This window comes from Mustela nigripes, chromosome 13 (genome assembly GCF_022355385.1).
Source record: "Mustela nigripes isolate SB6536 chromosome 13, MUSNIG.SB6536, whole genome shotgun sequence".
NCBI lineage: Eukaryota > Metazoa > Chordata > Mammalia > Carnivora > Mustelidae > Mustela > Mustela nigripes.
In genome coordinates, this window is record NC_081569.1 from 27,883,194 (window position 1) to 27,900,170 (window position 16,977).

Here is a 16,977-nt window from a genome sequence, read left to right on the forward strand (position 1 = left end):
TCTACCCATAAAGGTTTTCCTAGGTACTTGGTAAGCCATTCCTTCTGTACAATCGTCTGCTTTTCTACCTGCATGGACGGACGCTCACATTTATTGAACACTTAATCATATGTCCTAGCTACTGTTCTGAAAGCATATTATTTCATGTAATCTTTACAACTCTTTAAGCTCATCTTATTACTATGCCCATTTTATAAATAAGCAAGCAGGTTTTTCAAGGGCCAAGTAACTTGACCAAGGTCAATGAACTTGTAAGTCACGATATTGAGCATCAGATAAAAATACCTGGCTTCAGTAGCTGGGTTTGTTCGTTCTGCTCTGGTGAAATAAATAAGTAGGCATACACTGAAGACTGGGGAATTCATACTGTAGGTTGGTTCCTCAAGGCAAACATTTTTCTGGGTACCGTATTTTTTGTCCACTCAAATCGGCAGCCTTTCTCACTGATGGAAGCCGGATGGACACATGGACCGGACAGGGTCAGTAACAAGGCTGACTGGAAGAGACAGGGCGGGAATAAGGTGGGGGCGTGTTTTCTCTGGGGCCGAGGTAGGCGCCCGCGGGGGTCTCCCCTCCCGGCAGCCACCGCTGGCGCCGCGAAGCTGCTGTGCCCGCTGCAGACCGCCACATCGGCGCGGCCCGCCCCCAGCGCGGTGAGGCCCAATCAGTGGCGCGGCCTGGCGCCCCGCCCCCTCCGCCCGGGCCATATAGGCCTCGGCCTCGCCAGCCCCTGCCCCGCAGTTGTCGCTCGGGCTTCAAGAGGCGAGACGGTGAGGAGCGACGGCCACCGCCCCCTGCGCGTCGCGTTCTCTCCTCCCCACGTACGCCGCGCCGCCCGTCCGCAGCCGCCCGCGGAGCGCAGCCGCGGGCCTGAGCCCCCGCCGGTCTCCTTCCTCGCCTCTCTGTGTCCGCGGCGGGCCGGAGCGATGCGGCTGGGCCCGAGGCCCGCGGCGCTGGGGCTGCTGCTGCTGTGCGCCGCGGCAGCCAGCGCCGGGGACGCCGAGGAGCTGCACTACCCGCAGGGCGAGCACCGCAGCGACTACGACCGTGAGGCGCTGCTGGGCGGCCAGGTAAGGTGGCCAGGCCGGGGGCTGGGAGGGCCGGGCCTCGAACCGCGGCTGCCGCGGGCTTTGTCCCGGGACAAAGAGGGGCGGCCAGGCCAGGCCTGGCCCGGGCGGCCTGACAATGGGGTCCGGGCGGGGCGTCGCTCACTGTCTGGGGGACCCCGAGGCCTCTACCTCTGAGGAAATAGCGCGGCCCGGGAGCCGGATCTCTTCCACCCTCCGTACACGGGCTTGATCGCTGAGGGTGTGTAGGAGGCGGGGGCCTTGGAGAGCAGGTGTGGGTCACCCCCAAATCCCTGGACAGAGAAGGCTTCTGGTAGCCTTTTTTTTTTTTTTTCGCCACCATCTTGCCCCAGTGATAGTAATGCTTTACTCCTCTGTGTATCGCTTACCCCCCAAAGGAAGAAGTCGATGAATATGTTAAACTCTCCCCCGAAGAGCAACACAAAAGACTGAAGTCAATCATAAAGAAAATTGACTTGGACTCAGATGGCTTTCTCACGGAAAGTAAGGACGTCCTACACAGTTAACAATGGAGAAGACCCTTTGTAGGAGATAAAAGCACAAACATTTAAGCAGGGCTGTTTGTTTCGTGTAGATTGCTCCTGTTGCAACAAATGTGAGGTGTACGGTGAGAAGGGGAAAGAAGGACATGTTGAGTAGGTTTTATATCTGGAAATCTTCCGATATAGGTCCCAAGTATAAATCAGGACTTTCTCCAGTAATACATAAACATCGTTGACTTAATTGATATGTGCAAGTCGTACGCTGACCAAACACCGTATTCCTTATAGGACTTTTATCAATGTCAAGAATATGCCAGAAACCGTCTTATGGCATTTTTTACATGATTTATTGCTGTTTTGATATATGTTTCATTAGGAGTTTAAGAATTTCCATCTTTTTTATAAGTAGAAAAAGACCTGTTGCATATGAATTTATGATAATCACAAATTATTACAGCTGGCAGGGGTCTTAGAATTATCTTATCCACCTCTCTTTGTAGAGCTGAAGATACTGAAGCCCAGAGGGGTAAGTGCCTTTCTAAAATGAGTGGCAAAGCCAGGACTAGAATCCAGATTTCTTGCTCTTAATTCAGTTTTTAATATCCTTCACTTAAAAAAAAAAAAATCTGAGGGGCACCTGGCTGGCTCAGTTGGTGGAGCATGCAATTCTTGATCTCTGGGTCATGAGTACAAGCCCCAGGTTGGGTGTAGAGCTTACTTTAAAAAAAGAAAAAAATCTGAGTGCTCTTAGGTTCTCCAGTCAGAAATGAAATGCACAGAATATTAAAAGAATATTCAATTGCTTTGCAACTGTCTTTCCTCATTGCTTAATTCAAGTGGTGAACTCTATCAACTTTCCAAGTTGATTTTCCAAAAAAATTCAGGAGATATTTTGCTATAACTCTTATTTAAATGTTGCTCACCATCCAAGAATTGAAGTTGCTGAAGAGAGACTTGCCAACTAATTGGTAAATTTAAGATGTGTTGTCAGTAAATTTGGTGCCCTTGGGAATATTAAGGTTTTGATTTCTCTAAATAAAAACAAGAGCTTTAGACTCTAGTTGTCCACTAAGAATAGGTCTATCTTTGGTTACACTAGCAAGCACACAGAAAAAATTGATTTGGAAGACTGTGGTTCCGTTCTGTAAAGGCCTGTATATATTCAAATATTTAATAGTAAACTTTAAAAAATTTTAAAGTTAAATTTTAAAAGTTAAAAAATTTTAAAGTTAGGGCACCTGGGTGGCTCAGTGGGTTGGGCCGCTGCCTTCGGCTCGGGTCGTGGTTTTGGGGTCCTGGGATCGAGTCCTGTGTCGGGCTCTCTGCTCAGCAGGGAGCCTGCTTCCTCCTCTCTCTCTCTGCCTGCCTCTCTGCCTGCTTGTGATCTCTCTCTGTCAAATAAATAAATGAAATCTTTAAAAAAAAATTTTTTTTTTGAAGTTAAAAATTTTTTTAACTTTAGTTTAGAGTTAAACTCTAAACTTTAAAAATTTAAAGTTAAATTTTTAAAGTTAAAAAATTTTTAAGTTAAAAGTTCACATCTTCATTTTACATATAAGGAAACAAAAACTTGAGAGGACTAACTTGCCCCTTATAACAGAGCTGAAGAATGAACCCATGTTTCTGGCCCCTTTTGCGTTCGGTATTCTATTATGTGATGATGATCTCTTTAAAAAAAAACAGAAGAAACCCTCATTGTACTTGAAGGACCCTTCAGAGAAGTTTGCTAATTTGTATTTTAAAGTCCAGCATAGTACTTGGTTGCTATAGTAATTATAATTCTGCCTTAATTTAGAGTTTCCAGAGAGACAATGTCTTTACTTTTCTATTCACCTGACCTCCCCTAGACCAATAAAGGGGTAGCACTCTTTAAACCAAATGGTGTATTACCTTTAAATCAAATGCTATACTCTTGTCATCCTTGCAAATATTCATCTTCTCCCTACCACCTTTTTTCTATAATACAGTGTAGTAAATATCTCTGAATGGATTTTTTTTTAAGTTGACCTGAATGCGGACATTAGAGGTTTAGAAACTTTCCCCCATGTCTTCAGCTACCAAGACAGAGAGCCAATTGCAAGATTGGCTCATAATTGCTACCCATAACTTTTGTTAAAATTTCCTCCAGAAGTTTTAAGATGGTCAAAGGACATATACTGTAACAATGTTTCTCAAACTTCAGTCACTTGAATACATTTTCACAATTTAGGCCCTAGCTATTTACCATCTATTATTTCCTTAATATGGTTTTGATTCAACTCAACATAAAATTTATTTTAAAGAGAAACTTTATATTACTTTCATAAGTGGAAAACACTTTTTTCTATTACATATTAGAATAAATAGGCCATTATTAACATATTTGTACTTCCTGAGAGATCTGTGATAGCTAGCAAACATTATCTGCAATTTTGTGGATGATAACTTTTAAAAGTCAAGTACTGTTTTGGCCAGTTGGCAATTCATTTAGCAAATAAGCTAAATGATACTTTTTAGGTCTTTAGAGTACCTCAATGAACAAAACCTACCTGAACTCTGTATTCAAGGAGCTTGCATTCTATTTGGATCATATATTGTTATATTCTTGGGCTCCAAACCACTCTCACGCCTTCTATTCCTATTTCTATGGATACAACTCTCAGTATTTGAAAACACTCAAGGTTGTTTTTTTTTTTTTCCTTTTAGAGAAAGTTTAGAAACCTTTGCTTCTGTAAATATCAAAATTACTTGTCAACATTCATTTGTGTCTGGGAAATTCTCACAGGCGAACTCAGTTCGTGGATTCAGATGTCTTTTAAACATTATGCTATGCAAGAAGCAAAACAACAGTTTGTTGAATATGACAAAAACAGTGATAATAGTGTGTCGTGGGATGAATACAACATTCAGATGTATGACCGTGTGATCGACTTTGATGAGAATGCTGCTTTGGATGATGCCGAAGAGGAGTCTTTTAGGCAGGTGAGTAGCTGTGCAAAAGCTGTTCCTTTTGATCATATCAGTTCACTTTTCCTTCCTGCATGAATGAGCACAAGACGGTCTGAGGTCATAGACTGGGATTGCCTTGCTCTCTGGGCAATCACTTGTTCCACTTCAGTGGTCGTTTTGATGATTTCCTTTCTAGCCGGATTTTGGCCTCTTATTCTGCACTACCTAAATTATCCTTGCATCTGTTTTTCTCAGTGGCGTCATTTGTCCTCATTTCGAGTTGCTTTTTGGTGTATTTTGAATATGTATCTTGCTATTTTAATTTTTGTTATTATTGAATAGTTTTATATCATAGTTACGAAGACTGTAGAGACCCATTTGCATCTTTGAAACAGATAGTTTTATATAAAATAATGATTACAAATTTTTTATTTTAATAAAATGCACATAAAATTTAACCATTTTTAAGTGTGCTGTTCAGTAGTGTTAAGTACATTCACATTGTTATACAACCAATCTCCAGAACTCTTTTCACCTTGCAGAACTGAAATTCTAAACCCTTTAAGCAACAATTTCCCATTCCTTCTCCCCTAGGCCTCTCTGGCAACCACCATTCTACTTTCTATCTCTGAATTTGACTTCTTGGTACCTCATATAAGTGGAATCTTACATTTTTTGTCTTTTTGTGAGTAGCTTACTTAAGATACTGTTCTCATAATGTTGTAGTGTGTGTGAGAATTTCCTTTTTAAGATTGAGTAATATTCTATTGTGCATATATACCACATTTTGTTTATCCACCTATTGATGGATACTTGGGTTGCTTCAACTTTTTGGCTATTACGAATAATGCTGCTATGAACATGGGTGTACAAATACCTCTTTGAGACCTTGCTTTTAATAATTTTGGGTATACATCCCAAAATGGAACATCTGGATCATATAGTAATTCTATCTTTAATTCTTTAAGGAACTGTCATATGGTCTTCCACAGAAGCTGCACTATTTAATAATAACTCATTTTTGAAGATATAGTATCACTATAGGTTTTGTTGATTCTCCTGGTTTAATTTGCCAAAATTAAAAGATGTCTTGTTCTAATGCTTCTTAAACAGAGGTGAGGAAGCCCACTTTTATTTAGGAATTAATAAGAACTTTTAGTGATACGTAGGAACTTTTCAAGACAAAGGACTATAAGCTAAAGAAATTGCTATTTCCATACTTCTATATTTCAAGGGTAATTATAAAGACTTTCTAAATTTAAATTCAGATTTTATTTTATTAGAGCATGAGAGAGCATGCGGGGACAGGGACAAGCAGACTCCCCCCTGAGAGCAGAGCCTGACTCAGGGCTCGACTCCAGGACCCTGAGATCATGACCTGAGCTGAAATCAAGATTAGATGCTTAACTGACTGAGCTACCCAGGCACCCCATTATAATAAGGACTTTCTGAAAAGATACATTTTTATATGTGGAAAAAAACAAAACCAAACACCTTGTTGCAAACTGTTATTCCCCAAATATTAGTCAAGCTTGGAAAACATTGAGCTTCTTCCATTCCTTAACTTACCCATTGTAGTACCTACCCTTTAGTTTTTGTTGTGGCCATATTTATCATTATACAGGCTGTTTATTTTAGAATCATGTTGGCCACTTGAACTCTATAGCCATCACTAACACAAAGCGTATTGCTTTTTCTGCTAATGATCATTCATCTGCCACCATTGTAGAGCTTAAGGGCTTCAGCCTTGGAGCCAGTCTGCACAGCTTCACATCCAGCTGTATAACTTAAGAGTTGTGTAGCTGTGGGTAAGTTATTAAACTTCCTTATCTCTCAGTTTCCTCATATCAAAAAATGAGGATAACAATAGTATAGAGGAATAGTAATATATTTATTATATTATACTATGAAATATCCTGTTCTAGCAGTTGGGCTGGTAAACAGGTGTGTGTTGATTGAAGAGCATATTGTTGAAGAAAGCATGTGCGATCCACCTAAGTTTACATTTAATATTTAATATATGATTAGCTTTTTAAAATTTTTGTAGCAGGGGGCGCCTGGGTGGCTCATTGGGTTAAGCTGCTGCCTTCGGTTCAGGTCATGATCTCAGGGTCCTGGGATGGAGCCCCACGTCAGGCTCTCTGCTCAGCAGGGAGCCTGCTTCCCTCTCTCTTTCTCTCTCTCTCTCTGCCTGCCTCTCCATCTACTTGTGATCCTCTCTGTCAAATAAATAAATAAAATCATTAAATAAATAAATAAATAAATAAATTTTTTGTAGCATTTGTTAACTGTATCAGCTTTAGGTTAGTTAAGATTCCTTTTCACGGGGCGCCTGGGTGGCTCAGTGGGTTAAGCCGCTGCCTTCGGCTCAGGTCATGATCTCAGGGTCCTGGGATCGAGTCCCGCATCGGGCTCTCTGCTCAGCAGGGAGCCTGCTTCCCTTCCTCTCTCTCTGCCTGCCTCTCTGCCTACTTGTGATCTCTCTCTCTCTCTCTCTCTCTGTCAAATAAATAAATAAATAAATAGATCTTTTTAAAAAACAAAAGATTCCTTTTCACTTTCTTTCCTCCTTATTTGGGTTTTCATCTTACAGCAGACTGAAGAGAGTAGAAATCAGTCTTTGTACTACTTGTTGCTTAAAAAAGAAACAAATGATAATGAGATTTGGAATTTGTCTGTCTAGAGATATCCTGTAGGAATTAATCTTAAAAGCACTATTCAAGTTCTGAGACTTTTCTAAAACCAAACCATGGTATGGTATTATAACTTCCCTGCTAGGTAACAAGAGAGACATTAAATATAGTATTTTAAAATCTTTCTAGAATCAGATTATAATTGTGTCCTTTTTTTCTTTTGGCACTCCAAAAATTTAATGACTATCCCATCAAAACATGAGAAATGTGTGTGTGGTTTCTTGAGTTTCCTTATTCTTGGGAGGTTGTGATTAGTAACAGATGGTGGTGTTGAGAAGAAAATCTTCACTTTGAAGAGATATAGGACTCATTAATATAAACGACTTATGAACAGTTTTTGTTTTAAAAAAAAAAAAAAGTCTGGTTCTAATACTGTGTTCACCACCCAGGTACTCAGTACATGTTGATTATAAGACTGTACGTTTTAAGAATGAATTAGTTAGATCTTAATAGTGCTAGGGAATTGATGGAGCCCTAAAATGAACACTTCTCCATGGTAGTCCTATTGGTAATTCTCTGACAACCCATCTCTACATGCTTAAGATTCTCTCTCTCCCTCTCCTTCTGCTCCCCCCTTCTCATACTCTCAAATAAATAAATAAAATAATAAATATTAAAACAAACAAACAACAATTTGATGCTTGAATTTTCTTATTTTTAAGCTTCCATGTAGAGAGTAGAGATCCTCTTGTGCAATGAAGTTCCTGAAAAAGCATTTCTTTATGTAATGATGAACAATTATAGTCAGCACTTTTAAGCAGGATAATTAAAGTTTGGGGACCTACCTGGCAAAAGTTCAGTTGTTCTAACTCCCAAAGCCAGATGCTGAATGTGCATGTACAAGCAATATTTATTTATGTAAGGTACAACCTAGCATGTGACTAATCAGAATTTTTAAGACCTATACTTTGTTGTGGCATCATCTGTTTCCTCATGTAAAACCATTAGTCTACCAAAAGATGGCAGTTTTGTGCTTCTCAAGTTTCTATTGATATATAAAAATAAATGATTTTTGTCCTTTCCTCCTTTTTACTACTGTATGTAGCACTTTCTACTCTCCACTAGAACACAGAATTTTTACACAGAAGGAAAAAAAGTGTGCTGAGGTTTTGTGGAACTGACAGCCTTTTTTGTTGTTATCTTTGCCATTTTGGAAAAACAGTCTTTCTGTGTATTGGCTTCTTTAATTTGAATTGCTCTTTAATTGTTTTCTTTAAATGACCACGAATAAAACTGCTTCTTAAAATCTCATTACTTAATTTTATTTTAAAAATTTGAGAAATGTGAACCAGAAAACTACTTTCCTTAATTTTTTTAAACAACAATCTGGGCTTGCTGAAAGAGATCCTTTCTTTCCATAGGCAAATTTGGCCAAATTCAGCTCCTGCTGCTGAAACATGGACCTTTTTGCTCCAAACAAACTGAAGGGTTCTTTCATAAGGAAATCTAAGCACTTAGTATTTTGAATAGTGGTTTATTCAAAAAGAATTTGATTGACTCAACAAAGTATCTCAGATTCTTGTTTGTATGCTTCTCCCCTTGTTAAACCCCTGGACATCAAGTATAAATTATTTGGTCTAGTTATTTGAAATTAAGAAATGTTAAGTTAAAAGCAGCTATTTGGAAACAAGTTTGTTGTTTTTCTGTCATGATTTGGTAAGTATAACTGGCTAATGGAAACTAGATGGTCTAAAAGATGAATTCTTTGGGGGAAGACGTGAGCCTCTCCGCCGTAAATCGGTCATTGTAAAAGTAGTGTTCAGTAAATGACCGCCACCCAACCTCTATTCTAGAAAACTGAAAAGAGTATTTCTTTTCAACAGTAAGACACATAAATTAAAAGCTCCTAAAATATTTGAAACTGTGTGGTTTTTTAAATGTGCTAGTTAGTACATACAGTTTATAGAAAGGAGAGTTTTTTTTTTTTTTTCCCAGAAATGCTCAAAATGGAATTTATTCAGGATTAGCAATATAGCACTATTGGCTTCCAAGGCTCTTGATTACAGAATTACCTTTGAGAAATGCATTAAAAGCAGCCTTGTCCCTAATAGCTGCTACTTGATTTACTACTTAAGCATACTTTACAAAAAGAGAAAAAGGAAGATGGGTGTGAGAAAATAGAAGTGTGTTTACTTAATCTCAAAATAGGTCTTCAGTTTTGGATGTTTATGCCTGAACATACATAATTATTAGCACTATAAAGTGACTACCAAGAATAGACTTCCAAATATAACATACATATATCAAAAGTATTCTCATAGAAGGACTGTTTTTCTGAAACCTACTAACATTTTTGCAAAGTCATTACAAGGACCAGAAACAATTTGAAAATGGCATATCAAGAATTAACACATAGTCTGAATTTATTGTTTTTTGGGCATTCAAAGCAGCTGAGATTGTTAAAGAAGAGAGTGTACAATACTGTAGAAGAACAGGGAGAATCATAGTCCAACTTATTTTGCTGTATTTCTGACATACCTCTCAATAAATCATTTAATTTCCATTTTCTATCATGTAATATGTGACATATTATATTTTTTAAATGATCAGGTTTACTAATTTGATAAGAGCCCTCATCCCAGTTGCTTTATAGAGATTTTTACCCTGATTTTATAGTTGAGGAAACCAGAGAGGTTAAGCATTTTGCCCTAAGTTAGGCAAAATGCTCTTACCACAGCTGATAAGTGGCATTGCTGGAATTCAGATCTGTGTCTCTGACTCTGCAGTCTATGTATATTGCTTCTCATAAATATGTGTGATTTTTCTAATGTACCTTCAAGGGGATAATGTGAATATAAGATAATGTATGAGAATGTACTTTAGATTTCACATAGTATGTAATTTTCAAAGTATGTATAATGATGTTTCCAGGTGGATGAGACCTTAATCATGTTCCATATTTAATTTTCAAAGCTTCATTTAAAGGACAAGAAGCGATTTGAGAAAGCGAACCAAGATTCAAGTCCTGGTTTGAATCTTGAAGAATTTATTGCTTTTGAGCATCCTGAAGAAGTTGATTATATGACGGTAAGGAAGAAACATTTTGAGAGAATTTGTGGGGTGCCTGGGTGGCTCAGTGGGTTAAAGCCTCTGCCTTCAGCTCAGGTCATGATCTTGGGGTCCTGGGATTGAGCCCCGCATCGGGCTCTCTGCTCAGTGGGGAGACTGCTTCCCCCCCCACCCGTCTTTCTGACTATTTGTGATCTGTCTGTCAAATAAATAAATAAATAATTTTTTTAAAAAAGAGAGAGAATTCTTGGGTGACCAAAACTTTAAAACCTGTTTTTTTTCTAAGTCATTAATATGAATTATATGGGGCAACCAGAATTTTAAGAGACAGCAAGATCCAAAGTTCTCCTCACTTCAGATAGGGGTGGGAGAGGGTTACTGGTGGTGGGAAGAGGAGTGCTGATGAGGAGGGAAGGTAAGTCTTCCTGGCTATTTCCTCCCACACAGCCACATTACCTTTATTGCCTGCCTTTTTGTAGCTTTTAGAATTTTCTTTGTTTTCCAATATCAGTAACATCAGTACTTCCTATTTAGTTTATATCACCTCCAAAAACTTTGGTTCTGGGAAGGCTTATCACCTTTGGATCCCCTTTCATGGGGTTTTGGGAGGGGGGGTAGCTCCTACTGACTAATATGTTTACAGCAAGAGGCCTAGCGAGTCCTCTCATCCCTTCAATACTTGAAAGAAGTACCAGTTCTTCAGAATTTTTGTTGAACTCTAGTTTTAACTCCAGTTAAAACTCTAGTTTTAACAAACATTGATTGAGTCCCTACTATAACTTGGCAAGCTTCTTGAGAGGAGAAACTGTCATGTTGGAGAGTAAAGACTAGTATAACAAATAGCTTTGTAGGAAATAGACTAAACATTTATATTAAGGCTTATTGTCTAGCCTCAGCTTCTAGCTGTGTGGCTTGGTTCTTTGGATATTTCAGGGAGGGAAGATGTAGCTTTATGTTAAATGGGTCATGGTTAGAAGCTGCCACTTTGAATAACAAGGCTGTAGAGAACATTTTTCTCCATACTTGAGTGGTAAGACAAGACTATTGCCACTACTTGTGCCATTGAGGCTTCTGATTTCTCCCTTGGAACAAAACATACAACTTAAATTTAGAACAATGCTGGGCACAATTTGTTTAACTGCCAAAGTTAAGTTGAGACAAGCTAATTGAACTCTACCTAGCATGGCAGGCAGAGCATGCTGGATATTGATTCTCAGGGGAATTAAGGAATGATTGAAGACTGGGGAGGGGAATGACCAGTGAAAGCATTGAAATAATTTGGGCATGATATGCTGTGGCCCCAGAGTTCGATGTGGCAATGGAATGAAATGGACATGAACAACCTTTTGAAGAAAGCGCAAGCAGGAATGTTGACTGATTAAATAAGTATGAAAAGAGAAAGGAAGAGTCAGAGATGACTCTAAGGTTTTGAGATTGTGTAAAGTGATGAAAATGGTAGTACCTTTGACAGAATGGGGTGTGTCAGCACAACTTGCTTGTGCTGAGTTGGAGTTGATTGCAGTACATAAGAGGTGTGACCATGAAGTGTCTAGTTCAGAGCACCTTCATTAATTCTTATTTACCTTTAATTTGTTCTGCTGTATCACTTTTTCCATTTAAGGATATATTTGATGAAGGGAAAGGCAGGGTGCAAGATCAATGAGGTGATTTTGATTTGGATTAAAAGTTAGAATTTAGAGATAACTTCATTCATGTAGTTTATTTTAATTTATGTAATTTATTTTATGTTATAAATTACATATAAATATAAGTATATACAAATATAATAAATTTATTTAATTTATGTAATTATGTCATATAATTTATTTTAACCATGGCAACATTATTGAAATAAGTCTGTTGTTTCCCAAGAAGATTACTTGAATGGAGGAATAGTCATTGTAGTCAGTGATTCTTAACTTATCTTGGATCACAGACTCCTTTAAAAATATGGAGCAATCGGGGTGCCTGAGTAGCTCAGTAGGTTAAGCATCTGACTTCTGATTTCGGCTCAGGTCATTATCTTAGGGTTGTGAGATAGAGGACAGCACCCAGCCTGCTTAAGATTCTCCCTCTCTACCTCCCCCCACACCCCTCCCTCCTCGAAGTTCGTTCCGTTCACATGTGTGTGCGCACACTCGTTCTCTCTCTCTCTCACACAAAAATAATAAACAAAAATAAGCAATCTATGGACTCTTTCCCAGAAAAATCACATATGCTCATATACACAAAATATGGGATTATAATTTCAGAAGAGTCTCAGATTCTCTAAAAGTAATCTTTGGATCTCTGGTTAAGATTCCCTGATTTCTATATATAAAATCTGTAACATTTGATTTCTTAAAAACTAACAATTTGTATTTAAGTGTTATTTCATACAGATAAAAAGGAAGCCCTTGGGTTTGGCTAGAATTGGAGACTTTTGAGAGTGTATTTTCATTACAGTTGTGATGCAAGAATCCAGGTTTGAAAGGTATTTGGGTGACAACAGGTAGTGAGGAAATGAGAATAGTAAGCATAACCTGTAAGAGACCTGGCATGGAAGAAAAGAAACCAGGATGGTAATTAAAGAGTGCAGGGGACTTGAATGTGTTTAAAAGCATAGAAGAAGGAGCTAACAGAAGAGAGTAGAGCCTTAGGAGAGGCCACAGTTAGGAGTGAAAGAAAGCACTCAAGAAGTAAGAAAGGGTGGGAAATCAAGTAAGACCCTTGAGGGCTTCACCCTAGAGAAGGGGGAAAGATAACTTTAACTCCTGAGGTTGAAGAGAAGGATGAGAGGAATAGGCATAAAAATAGAGGTAATTCAAGGGGAGAATGCAATGCTGGTAAACAGGCATTTCAGAAGCCTTATACCTTGTTTGGAAAAATGGGTACATCTTTGCCGAGAGAGCTATTTGGAGAGTGTTTTGATAAGACTCAAAGTGGAGTTTCCAAAAAAACAGCTTTAGAGTATGTGTTAGGGAAACTGAGGCAGAGACAGACTTCCAAACTGTAGTGAGAGCCCACTGAAGTGGGAAAAAATTAATTTTAAGGGTTAGGTGTGTATTTCTCTTTCCCTTTCTTTTAGACTTTATGATTCTGGAATAAAGGAGAACATGATATGGGTCTGCTGTGCAGGGTGGAGACTGGCAAAGTAAGAAAAGGTAGAAGATATAGGAAGGTAATACGGAAAGAACTGAAACAGCTGGCCATTAAACAGGTCATCTTGGGTCCAGTGTAACTAGAAATCGTAAATCTTTGGGTTAGAGAGGATTGGTTGATAAGCCATGATAGAATGAGGAACAGATTTGGGGCAGTTTGGGGTGGATGGGATAGATTTGGTTGAAGAGGAAGCAAGGAGGTATAGTATAGGTTTATGGGGGACTGACACCTTTGATTTAGATCTGGAGGCAGAACAATAGTTCTGTGCAGAGGGATCTGAGATAAGGGTTCTTTTAGGGATGTTAATGGAGTGGAGGAAAAGTGAAGTTAAGGAAGACCAGGGTAGTAAGAGGTGTCCTTCTGCAGAAGGGAGGGGAACATACAGAAATTTAAGAGTTTGAGATTAGTGCCCAGGTTGTTTAGGAGGGCACAGTGGAGTTCGTGATAGCAGAAGCTTCAAGATGTTGAATTCAAAGCTACTCAGTACTTCCAGTTTTTGTTTGTTTGTTTGTTTTTTAAGATTTTATTTATTTATTTGACAGACAGAGATCACAAGTAGGCAGAGAGAGAAGAAGCAGGCTTCCCGCTGAGCAGAGAGCCCGATACTGGGCTCAATCCCAGGACCCTGGGATCATGACCTGAGCTGAAGGCAGAGGCTTTAACCCACTGAGCCACCCAGGCGCCCCAGTACTTCCAGTTTTATTCCTGCCTCTAAATTCCACTGTTCAGAAAGATTGCCTTGCAAGAATGGACAACAAAAATGAGTATTGCTAAGGAAGTTCCATAATGGAATAGATGGTGGTGGGAAAATTTTGTGACTTAATTGTTTTATTTTGGTTTTTTATGAACATGCAATAGGAATTTGTCATTCAAGAGGCTTTGGAAGAACATGACAAAAATGGTGATGGGTTTGTTAGTTTGGAAGAATTTCTTGGTGACTACAGGCGGGATCCAAGTAAGTACCCTGGGTGTGTGGAAGGAGGGGGGAAAAGCCTGGAATTAAAGAAGAAATGATTTGAGAGACAGTGTTGCTCACTGAGAGCTGTATTTGACAGGAAAATGGAACAAGAAGGGGTATGCATGATTTCTGCTTGTTCTGCCAAGTTAAATGTAATACAAGCAAAACAGCAGGACTCCCAGCTTATGTGAGAATGCTGTCTCACTCACTCTTAGTTCCATGTCAGGATTCAAAGATTTTTCTTCCTTTTCGAACAAGTATAATGTAATTCTCAATTCAAATGGGTGAGGAAGTAAAGGTTGATATTTTTAAACAAAATCCTGTACCTTTTCATGTAGATCTTAAAAGAAACAAAATACTACAAATACTGGTATAGAAGGTGTCTCACTGAGTGTTTAAAATTTGAGGATTTTGCATATGCAGCTTTTTCTGTTCACAGATGTCTTTTCAGAATTGTTGCTTAAAAGCATCACTTACTGTGATTTTCACTTTAAAATTAAACATGGTATTACGTTATAAGCACACGTAGGAAACTTTATATAGTCACACGATGTACATAAAAACATTACCCAGCTCAACTGTGGGGAAAAAATCTAGATACCAGAACAAGTAGCAGCAGTTAACAGACTTACTGGTTTGTGATAATACATATCGATTAAGAAACTCTGAGCTGTTTAGACTTAAGTGTCACTTTTGAAAATTCTGTAGTGTGTACCTATGTCAGGACTTTTTAGATAAGTAGATCTGTTTTGTCAGGCTTCCTTTATAGTGAGGTTTAAGTTCATTTCCTTTATTCTAGGAATGTACTTCTCATTGGCTACATGTTACATTCTTGTGTATGTATAGTATGTTTTATTTTTGCTATTAAGCAGCAAATGAAGATCCAGAGTGGATACTGGTTGAGAAAGATAGATTCCTGAATGATTATGACAAAGATACTGACGGCAGGCTTGATCCCCAAGAGCTGTTGTCTTGGGTAGTACCCAATAACCAGGGCATTGCTCAAGAGGAGGTGAGTGTTACAAAAGGACTGTATATCCCCTTTCTCCCCCAAGTTAGGTGCAGCTGGTAGGAAAGAAAGTGCAAAGACTGAGGCCAAAGAAAGAAGGAACAGAGTTGTTTATTTGTTAATTTGGCTTAACCTTGAGATATCCTAAATAGGATTTGAGTGGGGAGGAGGCAGAGCCTAGCAGAAATTAAGAAAGAGGATAATGAGAAAAGCTATAGATAGCCCTGGTTATAAAATGTAGCGTTTTGATATATGCAGACAGTAATGAGTACTTGGCATACCTGAATGACTGTTGACAAATCAGATCACATTGAAACGTGAACATCTTGCTGAAAATACTTATTGTACTTGATTTGTTTTGTTTTAAAGGCTCTTCACCTAATTGATGAAATGGATTTGAATAGTGACAGAAAGCTCTCGGAAGCGGAGATTCTGGAGAACCAGGACTTGTTTCTTACCAGTGAAGCTACAGATTATGGCAGACAGCTTCATGATGAATATTTCTATCATGATGAGCTTTAATCCCTGGGTAGACCAGAATAGAATACTGTCTTCTTTTATAATTTGTTACCAGCTTTACTTTTGTGATAAAATATTGATATTATATTTTACACTCAAGTCTTACCACAGTCAAAATTATCTTAAATGTAGATTGTAATTTTGGCTTTTTAGAAGAAAAATGAAGCAAAACCTGGTATTTATTTCAAAATGTATTGAAGAAATAAAACAATATTGTGCCATATGACAACAAAGTCTTTCCTAAATATTCCATCTGTTTAGTACTGTATTGTGGGATATTTGAGTTCTATATCCATACTTGAAAAAATGGAGGATTTTAGAGATGCCTGAACAATATTATTTAAATAGTATGTGACTGAGCTATCAGTTTTTCTTTTAAGTAGATTTAACTTGGGAACTGACAAAAAGGACATTGTTTTTAGATTTAGCATTTTGTTTTAAAACCTTTAAAGGAACCTTTAGAAGGACTTATACCTCACATTTTAATGTTGAGAAGTTCTGCTTACTTTTAAAATGGTTTCTATAAAGGGTTTTATTGTATGAAATAGAACTTTATATTTTTGCATATGTATAGATAGTAATTATATTTAATGTGTAACAATAGCATTATGGTGTGTGGAATTTGACATTGTCCAGAACTCTTCATTTTTGACTGATTAAAAATGAAATGTCCTATCTTTCTATATGTTTTGTTTGTTTTTCTTTCATCTCCCAGATAAACCTAGAATTTAGGTTTTGTTGAATTATACATTATCTTACCTTATCCGTTCCTATATTTGTGTAGTGACTGCTCTCCAACGTTGAATTATTCTTGATGCATATTGTTATTTTGTTTTTTTTTCCTTTTTGATAAGAGAATCATGTTACAATTGCATGTATACCTGACATATTTCAGTAGCGGTGTAACAGATGTGGTCTTGCTGTTTGATGCTAGAAATAATCATAAGAATTACACAGGTCAGCACACCTGGGTGGCTTAGTCAGTTGAGCATCTGCCTTTGGCTCAGGTCATGATCGCAGGGTCCTGGGTTCAAGCCCCAGGTCAGGCTCACCATTCCAGCCCCAGGAGTCTGCTTCTCCATCTCTTCTCTCCCTCCCCACCCCTGCTCATCCTCTATCTTCTCTCTCAAATAAATAAATAAAATAAAAT

General features: G+C 38.4%; 1 protein-coding gene across 2 annotated transcripts; it reads left to right on the forward strand.

Moving 5' to 3' along the window:
• The first annotated feature begins 669 nt into the window (after positions 1–669).
• On the forward strand, positions 670–16,510 carry RCN2 (reticulocalbin 2). Of its 2 annotated transcripts, none has more exons than XM_059371765.1 (7): positions 670–1,070; positions 1,466–1,571; positions 4,335–4,531; positions 10,105–10,218; positions 14,200–14,296; positions 15,172–15,311; positions 15,678–16,510. In XM_059371765.1, the coding sequence occupies exons 1-7, from the start codon at positions 927–929 to the stop codon at positions 15,828–15,830; spliced, it is 951 nt and encodes a 316-aa protein (XP_059227748.1). In that variant the 5' UTR covers positions 670–926; the 3' UTR covers positions 15,831–16,510. The 2 variants fall into 2 exon arrangements, with proteins under 2 accessions (XP_059227748.1, XP_059227747.1); XM_059371764.1 differs by having other exon boundaries at positions 672–1,070; positions 15,169–15,311.
• Positions 16,511–16,977: the final 467 nt, after the last annotated feature.

Excerpts from the sequence above, each read along its gene's own strand:
- RCN2 (XM_059371764.1), top strand. The coding sequence starts at position 927 with ATGCGGCTGGGCCCGAGGCCCGCGGCGCTGGGGCTGCTGCTGCTGTGC. Across the intron at positions 1,071-1,465 it reads AGGCGCTGCTGGGCGGCCAG|GAAGAAGTCGATGAATATGT; the intron begins GTAAGGTGGCCA and ends TACCCCCCAAAG. Across the intron at positions 10,219-14,199 it reads AAGAAGTTGATTATATGACG|GAATTTGTCATTCAAGAGGC; the intron begins GTAAGGAAGAAA and ends AACATGCAATAG.